Source organism: Saprolegnia parasitica, assembly GCF_000151545.1.
Source record: "Saprolegnia parasitica CBS 223.65 unplaced genomic scaffold supercont2.168, whole genome shotgun sequence".
Lineage (NCBI taxonomy): Eukaryota > Oomycota > Saprolegniomycetes > Saprolegniales > Saprolegniaceae > Saprolegnia > Saprolegnia parasitica.
In genome coordinates, this window is record NW_012156562.1 from 38,955 (window position 1) to 48,679 (window position 9,725).

Consider the following 9,725-nt stretch of genomic DNA (forward strand, 5'->3'; position numbering starts at 1 on the left):
AGTGAAGACGGGGTAGAGAATGTTGGGCAGGCAGCCGTAGATGAGGCCGACGCAGACGTATTGGGCAAGCAGACCGAGCACTTCGCGGCTCCGATAGTCGGGCGCGCCACCGGCGCGGAGGGCGCCGTCTTCGAGATCGACCGGAGTCTTGCCATCGTCGTAGTCGTCGCCCGCTGGCTTGTCCTGCGTCGCCGAGACGTACGAGACGCGTTCTTGGAGCTCCATGGCACCAGTGCGCTTGGCTTGCATCTTGGTCGTGGCAAGTTCAAAACTGAATGAAGTGCGAAGTGTGAAGAGGACTTGGGACACGCTGGACCCTTGACGTTTCTCGCCGTCCAATGGTCTGCTTGAATCAGAAATACGACCTGGAGAAAAAGTTGACGGGCAAATTGTAGGGCAGTCAACGTATGTACAAGGGTGCGCGCCTCGCATGGGTGCTACCACTGTACCACCCCTGGGCGACCGTTGAAAACGAAAATGGTCTCTGCGCTTCCTCTTCGTCACGAGTGCGCATCTGGTGGCTGCGGGGTGCGCATTCCATTCACTTCCATTCGCTGGACCGTATCAAAGGACGGGCGGCAACGTGCAGTATCGTTTCGCTCTCGTGGCCGGTGGCGTGAGAAAACGACCACCTCGGGCTTGGGTGATTCGCAATCAGATATGACGCGTTTCTTATCCAAAGTGCAACTCTACACCGTTGCAACGCGCCTTGAAAGACTCGGCGAGAGCTCTCTGAGAGGGGCACCGACCGAGCAAGTCGACGATTGCCGTGCTTTGCGCATGGTTAACACTCACTGTGCAGCGCGAGCTTCGCGCGCTGCGCTCTCTGACGACGTTCTCGTCGGGGGTCAGGGATTCAACAGCACTCCACATGTCATCGCTACGGTCGCTGCTTCAAGCCCGCTCTACGTAGGACCTTACCACGCCGTGTTGCACTCATAAGCTGCAAGACCAGTACGGTATGACGAAGACGTCAATCCGCTCTCACTCATGTATAATGCTCTTCGAAATGAAACGCTTCTAAGCAAACGATCGGTAACGCTTAGCCCGCCAACGCCTGACTTTTGAATCAGATGAACGTATGCTGCGAACTCGGAACGACGCTTCTCAGAAAACAGGATTGCGGGGATCGCGATGGATGGATAAGACGGCGCCATTATGTATGGTATATATATGAACGTGTTTCGCGTTATCTTCGTTGTTACAAAGAGTTCGCATACGTAGAGACTAACAATCTTCTTCTTCATTTGTTCACCGGGCCGTGGCTGCGCAGGCGGCGGCGCGGGGGCTCGTCTTGCTCTTCTGTAGTCGCCCGGGGGCGCTTGTGGCCGCGGGTGAGGGCCATGACGACACGCTGTGTAAAGGCCTTCGAGGATTTGCCGTCGGCGGCAAAGCTACGCAGTTTGTTGAGGTCCTCGAGAGACGCCAGCGACTGAGGCTGCGTTTGGAGGTCGCGGTGCAGGACGATCGTTATGTGTTTCGATAATGCTCGGGGATCACGAGCGGACCTAATTGAAGTATAGTGTACCAGCAGTTACACTACACTATCATGAGGTCCGCTTTCTCTTTGGTGTGCCAAGGTGATTCGTTTTCTTTGCGCGTTGCTTCGGCGTCGATTGCCCACGAGATGAGACATGTATCGCTGAACGCTTTCGGCGGCGATAAGGGCTCGCTACCACCATCTCGTCAGCTAGGAATCTCGTTAATCAATGCCAGCATGTTTACATGCAGCTTATTTACCTGCGCGATGCTTGGTGCAAACGTTGGCAGCTGTATAAAGCCCCGCTCGTCGTGTTCCCAACGGCCACACTGGTCGTCGATACGATGTTGTCGACTCATATGTGATTGTTTGTCAGTGTGCGCAGACACGAGCGATACATGTCAGTCCATGAATTCAGTCTCGCCGGTTCTATGGCCTAAGTTGCAGGCAGAAACACTTCTGTGATAGCACTCCATGCGTAAGGTGTGCAAGGGCGGAATAGTGCCGATGAGTCATGCAACATGTGTTTTTTAATGGGTACGTGCGCCAGATGTTCTACGCGCCGCGTTGGATAGCGGTAGTCCACCATTTTCCATCACTGCAAGCCGTGACAGTCAAGTCGTGCAGTCGCATGGTCCGAGATACAGGTCATAAATGCACCGACCAACTGCTTGATCGCGTTCACGCGACAGCTCGTCTAGCACCGACGCGTACAAGACCTTGCGTTCCCCGGCATCGGTCAGCGCCGACAGACTCTTACCATTGCCTAGCAACGAGCGTCAGTGCAGGCGTAAATGTGCGACGATGAGAAAACCCACGGAACGTGAAGCAAAAAGAGGCCCTTTTGTTGCAGTGATCGTCGGGATCTCAAATCCGTGGGTAGCACAACACGGGCTCAGTGTTACCGTGCATCTCTAAGGTTCAAGTCATTTGGTAGATTAGTTGGTCTACTTGTCGGTTGGTCGACACAGTGGAGGCGGTTCATTGACGAGCATCCGTGTAGAGTTGCGGTCGATACTTTATAGACCGTCAGCAGCTCAGTGCTCACAAAGCCCCGACGGAACCCGGTCGATCGACCTGCATCAACGAGTGATTTGATTACGCGAAACGCATCGTCCAAGTCAAATGAAGGCGCATCGGTCCTTCTCTAAGATCTTGGTCAACAATTGCCGCGTGTTGTGTCTGGTTTGGTCAATCCATGCCAGGCCGATGCAAGGGGTATCGCTGGCGAGACAAGACTCCAGGAAACGAGTAGCCTAGAGTCAGTGTAGTCTCTGTGTGCGTGGTGTAGATAGGATAGGACTAAGTGCCATGTACGGATGCTGTCCGGTCGTGACCCTATAACCCCTGTTGTAGCCTCTTGGCGACGGTCTCATCCGGCACAGCCTATCATTCTCTCCACGGCGCAGACCTCCGTAGTCTCACTCCTCCTTTGTTCTCAATCTGCCTTCGTGGCGTAGCGCAATGCAACTGCCTGCTTCCTGGGAGATGGCTCTCCCCTCGCTGCATTGTTTGCGTTGCACCACAAAAACCACCACACGCGTCAATGCAGCGATGCACTCTCGCCCGCCCCATGCCAGCCTTCCAGCATATGGGTGATGTCCCAGAGCTCCCGACTGGCTAGCTACCTCGTGAAGCTACGCAACAGAGATGTAGTTCTCGACTGATCGAGCTGGCTATAAGCACAGCAATGCGCTCAACATTGTGCTGGAAACGGCTGGCTGCGAAAAGTCGTTAAAATGCAAGTAAACACATGACACTACATTAGGCTCTAGGACTTTACACGGCAAAGCTCAGAGCTAAACAGAAGAAAGCTTAGCAGCCATCACCGCCAGCAATGACCAAGCACGACGTCGAAGCAAACATCGAGAGGATGCTGCACGTGATCGAGTAGACAAGCATGCAGAAGCAGAAGATGAGGACTGCGCCGCCGATAATAGGGTAGCTGCCGCCGTTGCGCTGGAGCTCGTGCAGCTGAAGCTTCTGCGATGGGAGAAAGTAGGACGTGCAGGCCGCGATGATGAAGCCCGAGTAGTAGATCATGTACGTGTACGCGACTTGGTTGCGCGCGTCGTCGGTGTCCGAGGTGATCGAGTCCTCGTCGACTCGGAAGTTGGAGTAAATCAAGTTGGCAAGCACTGGCCCGACAGCCGCTGGGAGGTTCGAGACCGTCGTGAGGAGGCCGTACACGATGCCTTCGTTGCCGATCTCGGCGAGCTCGACAATGACGAACGTCGTGACGATGAAGAGAACGCCTTGCGGCAGCATCTCGACGATGGGCACACCGAGGTAGAACCACTGGTTGCGGATGATGTTATAGATGGTGCAGTACTGCACGATGATGTCGATCGCGATCGTGGACAGCGTGGTCGAGACGACAACGATGCGCCAGTTCCAGTTGGTGCCCCAGCGACCGATGGCCGTGATGATCGCGGCGAAAATGAGGTTGGAGACAATACCCATGATCTGGCTGTTGAGGTTCTCGACCTTGGCCCACACAAGCTGGACGTACGGCGCGGCCGTCGACGAGAAGCCGCCGCCAAAGAGGTTGTAGAAGAAGTTGAAGAGCATGATCTGCCACATCGCACGCTTCTGGACGAGTTGCCAGACCTGCGCGAGGTACTCGGAGAACGGCGCCGCGACCACCTTGTGGTCCTTGATGAAGAAGTACGTGATCGGGAGCATCGCGATGCACGGCACGCAGAGGATGATGTACATCGTGTTGAGGCCAAAGTCCCACGTGTACGAACCGGCAAAGCGAGGCGAGTTCATGCAAAAACCGACAATGGCGCCGACAATGGTCGTGCAGATGGTGCGCGTGGCGTAGACGAGCGACTGCATGCGGCCACGGGTTGCGATCGGCTCGCGCTGGGCGTACTCGACGACCAAGGCGTCGGCCGGGACGTCGGCAAAGAGGTACGAGATCGTCGCGAGACCAAAGAGGATAGCCATGACACCGCCCTTGTCCTTGGCGTTGTAGTTGACCGTCGCGTTCTGCGCGTCCGTGCGCTCAAAGGCCGGGGTTTCAGCGACACTCGGGTCGCTGTAGTACGGGAGGTCCTTGTCGATGAACGTGATGACGAGGAGGAAGCAGAGGCAGCACGTCCAGCCGATCATCATCCACGACTTGCGGCGGTAGCCCTTGATGGGCACGCAGTCCGAGATCATACCGATGAAGGCCTTGAGCGACCAGCCGATGCCGAGAAGCGTCTTGGCCGAGTTGTACTGCGCGCCCGTCATGTGGTAGTAGCCCGTGATGACCGGGTACAGAAGCGACGGCAGCGTGCCGTAAATGAAGCCGACGGCCACGTACTGCGCGAGGAGACCAATGACTTCGCGGCTCATATAGTCGGGGGCGCCACCCGCGCGGAGGGCACCGCCCTCGAGCTCACCGGGGGTCTTGACGTCGCCGTAGTCTTCGCCAGCGGCCTTGTCTTGGGTTGCCGAGACGTACGAGACGCGTTCTTGGAGCTCAATGGCACCCGGTCGCTTGGCTGCCATGGTTGCTGTTGATGCTGAGAAGGCAAAAAGGAAAGTGAGATTGTGAGTTCACCGTATTGGTGTGGCAGGTGTTTTGTAACCCTCCAAATCTGATAGTGAAAGAGGTACCGAGATGTACGGTCGGGCGTCGTCTGTAGCCACGAAACGTTGAAGGTTGGAGCACGTTTCGACGATGCACTGTCCCGTCCACTCACGAGATCGGATCAGAAGTGGCGTGTACCGTCATCTGAGAGTAGTAGAAAACTTTGACTTGAACAATGTATAGTCTCATCAGTGCCAAGCCAAAAAGCAAACATATATGTGATGGTATGTTGCTACGCTGCTCCTGCGCACAGAGAAATCATCCCAAGAGAAATATAGCATGGGTATGGTTGATAGCTTGGGTGTTGTGCAGTAAGGGAAACGCCGTCGAAACCCCGTCCGACTGTAGGCGTCTGAGTCGCACCCGCGATGGAAAAAAGTTGAAGTAGCGTTCGCAGATGAGGAGCTTCTTGAAGAGCAGCTCGTTACGTCGCGCTGGTGCAAACGTGCGTTAGAATAACAAGCGCACGGACCCTCCTCGATTGACGTACAATTGCTGCTGACGGTACTATAGTAGCCAGTGCATTTTAGCCCCAGCAATAACCGGCGGCAACAATGTACTTCCCTTGATTGGACTGAGATCCTCGAAGGGGCCGCTTCTTTTCTTCTTCGCGCGGCCGTCTTTGTGGTCCCCGTCTAAGTAGACAGGCGGTCGGAGCGACCGAACCCAAATCGTGGCGGCCATGGAACGCCATCGGCGCCGGCAAGAGCTTGCCGATAGGCTCTTGAAGGGATCTGGGTGCACCAGCTTGCTCGCCCTCCCACGTTGTTTTCTTCGACGTCCTACTGTCGTCGCACGGCGGTAGCTCACAGCGGTATACAAATCGTTCATGAAATTTTTATACGGTGTTTGCCATCTGCCGTACTCAGACCATAGCACCTTGTGGGTGCCATCCAGCATTTGACACGAAAAGGGTTCAAAGCACCCTTTTTTGTACGTTGCCACGGAATTCGCACAATTCAGACAATACGCCGACGGTTCGCGTTGTTGATAGCACGCTAGAATGCCACCTATACTTATCTAGGCGATTTTCGACGAACCGGGCGCATCGATTTCGCTGGAAGTAATCTCGCGTCCACACAGGCGTCCAAAGGGCAAGCGGAGAACTGCAATTTCGCGTGGCTGTGTGCGCGTTGTCGGTAGAAAACAAACGGAGCCACGCAAAACGTCGCTCACGACAAGTTTGTACTGTGGCCTTTTTATACCGGGCTGCGACTCCCGTGCATTACACTAGACGCGATGCTGCTACCCTTGATCATATCTTCGCAGAGAAACTGGTGGCAAAAGTGTGGCAGCCAAAACCCATGGCGTCGCCTCGTTGTGAAGTGTAGCGTATTTGTCCGTCCCGGCTCCAACATCTGGAAGGTCGTCTGTCTCGAAAAGCTCGCTCGGAACGAACAAGCAGACGCGCTATCTTGGTTCATGTGGTGCGTGCGTCGTACACATCTAGCTTGCTGTCAAGGTTAATCGAGCTGCGCAGATGAGCACCCAACTGCACCCAATGCATGGCGTGTGGTCGACCTACAGGTTTCAGAGAACGTCGTTGCCCACAAGATTTTTCATGCCGTGAACACCACACATTTGCAGTACCGAGACCCATTGAGTCTGCCGCATTGGCTAAGGCGAGTTAAATCGTCCCAGTACTATTAGCAAGTGACTGAATTACAATTGCATGCGCTAGCGGCAGCAGGATGTAATCAGTGTATAGTTCGAGCGACCGGATCGTACATCCAGCGGCTTCTGCTACACTGTGCAGCCTCATCATCCAGTGTTTTCGTGTTTCGACACACTGTTTCCACACACAGTGTATTGTTTGATGGAGACAGTGTTTGAAACGACAACGCTGTTTCATCCGGAGTCTTTGTACTTACTTCCCACGCTTTCCACGCTACGATCGTCAATTGGGCGGGGGGAATTCACAGGTCTCGACTAAAGCTTTTAAATTGCTACATTAGGTTTTAGGCCTTGAAGCCGTCGGAGTATAGAGCTCAACAAAAGGAGGCTCAGCAGCCGTCGCCACCCGCGATGAGCAAGCACGACGTCGAACATGGAGAGGATGCTGAACGTGATCGAGTAGACGAGCATGCAGAAGCAGAGGACTAAGCCGACGATGAGCGGGAATTGACGGCCCGTGCGCTGGAGATTCTGCTTCGGGAGGAAGACCGCCGTGCAGCAGGCGATAAAGAAGCCTGTGTAGTAGATGATGTACGTGTACGCGATCTGGTTGCGCACGTGCTTGGTGTCCGAGATGATCGCGTCTTCGTCAACGTCAAAGTTGGAGTAAATACGGTTGGCAAGCACCGAGCCAACAGCCGACTGGAGGTTCGAGACCGTCGTGAGGAGGCCGTACACGAAGCCTCCGTTGCCGACTTCCGCGAGCTCGACAATGACGAACGTCGCGACGATGAAGAGGACGCCTTGCGGTAGCATCTCGACGATAAGCACGCCGAGGTAAAACCACGACGTGCGCAGCGTACAGTATGGCCGCTAGACTTGCGAGTCTTGCTACAGGACGAGACCGCTCTTGCGATCCGAACGACCGCGCTTGGGTGCTCCGGCGTGTCCGCATGTCGTTCGTGCTGAGTGTTTTCGTCCCCGTCCTACTGTCGTTATAAGGCAAATGGTCATTTACAGACCGCCAATCTATATTTTATACGGCGCCAACTCAGATCATAGTCCTCTTTTGTCAACCGAGAACCCGATTGCAAGAAATTCGCACATATCAGACAATAGGCAGGCAGCGTGCCCTTTTTGAGCACCCGTATGACCTACACATACTCATCTATGCGAATTTGCATTGACCACACAAAGACGCTAGGTGGGTCGCGTTGACACATCGATAGATAGGGCGTCTGTCGGATTGAACGGGATGCATTACCATGGAGGTTAACCGTAGCGCAGCTGCACGCGAACGACCGCGTCCGAGTCGGAGAAGACGCCTCGGTTCACGACCAGCGGCATGGCGTCCGTGAGGCACTTGTCGATGCTGCGAAGCGACACGTCGCGGTCTTCGGTGTCGAGTACGTACTTGGGCGCGTGCGGGAGGAGGTACTCGACGCCGCTCGCGCGGACGACGTCCCACATGTCGAGTCGCTTGTCCTCGAGTTCCGACGGCTGCTCGACCGAGAGCGAGATCGTCCACTTGTGCCACTGCGTGGTCGTGCCCAGCGGGATCTCGAGGCCGCGCGGGACCTTGTGCTGGAAGACCGGCTCGCGGAAGAGAAGGAGCTGGCGGTCGTCGGTCATGAACGACTTGGTTTGCTTCTTGAGTGTGATCCACGACGCCTTCATGTGGGGCTTCATGACCTTGAGCTGGAGCTCGAGCATCGGCTTGTCGCGAATCATGCGCTCACCCATGCGCTCGTGGCACACGCGGCGCAGAATCTCCTTCCAAATGAACATGGGCTGCGGCGCCAGCAGCGTCAAGTCGATCCACACCGCGAGCGCCGAGTGCTGCACTGTCTGCAGCACCGGCCCCAGCAGCATGGTTTCGAGCACCTACGCGCCGTCGTCACGAACCGTCGTTTTAAACAAGAAAACTCGTACGCTCGCGCACTCGGTGGCTTCCTGCCCGAGGTTGGAGAGGTTGTTCAAGTAGCCTACCCGCCTTGTCATCTCAAAAACAGAAAGCCCAGACGTACCCGCGCCGTACATTTCGTGCAGCAGCGGCATGAGCTGTCGCCGGAGCTTCCCGCGCGTGCTCCACTGCGGCGTCGTGTCCTTCATGTACGGCACGCCAAAGACATGGGCAAAATCAAAAATCGCGTCCTTGTCGATCGCGAGCAGCGGGCGCCAAATGCGCACGCCGTTGACCGTCGACGACGTGCTCATGCCGTTGAGCCCGAGGAGCGACTGGCCCTTCATCATGTTGGAGATGACGTTTTCCTGCACGTCGCCGCGGTGGTGGCCCACGCACATGCCCGGAATGCGGTGGCGCGCCATGATCTCGGCGTACGTCGTGTACCGAATGTCGCGCGAGATGCGCTCGTACTCTTCGCGCTTGGTCGTCGCGCGCTGGCACTCGTCGATGCGCCGCACGTAGCACTCGATCCTGACCAGGTTCCGTGACGCGCTCCATCCTCAATAGTAGGCGTCGTACCCGAGCGGCTTGCACCAAGCCTCGACGTACGTAGCCTCGGCCGTGCTCTCGGCGCGGTTCTTATAGTCGATGTGCACCGCAACGACCTGGGTTCGATTGAGCGACCGGTCGACGTGGGCGTGTGTACCTTGAAGTTGTTGTAGCGCGGTGCAAGCTTGACGAGCAAGTAGGCGATGACCATCGAGTCGACGCCGCCCGAGAGCGAGATGCCAATCGCAGGGCAGGCCGGCGACCCTGCGTCCATCGCGCTGAGAAAACTGTGCATGAGCGGTGTCAGCACGTGCTTGGGCAACAGCTTGTCTTCGTCCGGGTGCAGAAAGGCCGCGCGCTCCAGAATGTCAAACTCGTCCTCGCCGCCGTCGTTGGTCACGACCGACGTCGACGCTGGGCGCAAGTGCGCTTGGCGCTGCACGGTCGTCCGCCGAAACTTGGACAGAATGTCCGTGTGCTCCGAGAGCATGGCCTAGTACGCATGCGAGTGATGGACCGTGCTCGGACATGACGTCTACCTCGCGACGGTTGATGTGCTCGAGGACGGACGCGAGGCGCGCATGCGTCGGCGT

General features: G+C 56.3%; 3 protein-coding genes across 3 annotated transcripts; all 3 read right to left on the minus strand.

Annotated features, from left to right (window-relative positions):
• Positions 1–3,210: 3,210 nt before the first annotated feature.
• SPRG_15402 (hypothetical protein) lies at positions 3,211–4,981 on the minus strand (the record flags this gene model as incomplete). Its single annotated transcript, XM_012354570.1, has 1 exon — positions 3,211–4,981. One exon carries the CDS (start codon positions 4,979–4,981, stop codon positions 3,296–3,298), a length of 1,686 nt encoding a protein of 561 aa, XP_012209960.1. The 3' UTR covers positions 3,211–3,295.
• Positions 4,982–7,001: 2,020 nt separating this feature from the next.
• On the minus strand, positions 7,002–7,493 carry SPRG_15403 (hypothetical protein; the record flags this gene model as incomplete). The annotated part of the gene is made up of 2 exons (XM_012354571.1): positions 7,002–7,050; positions 7,084–7,493. The coding sequence occupies 2 exons, from the start codon at positions 7,491–7,493 to the stop codon at positions 7,002–7,004; spliced, it is 459 nt and encodes a 152-aa protein (XP_012209961.1).
• Positions 7,494–7,894: 401 nt separating this feature from the next.
• Positions 7,895–9,622, minus strand: SPRG_15404 (hypothetical protein; the record flags this gene model as incomplete). The annotated part of the gene is made up of 5 exons (XM_012354572.1): positions 7,895–8,561; positions 8,610–8,662; positions 8,705–9,114; positions 9,163–9,248; positions 9,290–9,622. 5 exons carry the CDS (start codon positions 9,620–9,622, stop codon positions 7,950–7,952), a joined length of 1,494 nt encoding a protein of 497 aa, XP_012209962.1. The 3' UTR covers positions 7,895–7,949.
• Between the last annotated feature and the right edge of the window lie 103 nt (positions 9,623–9,725).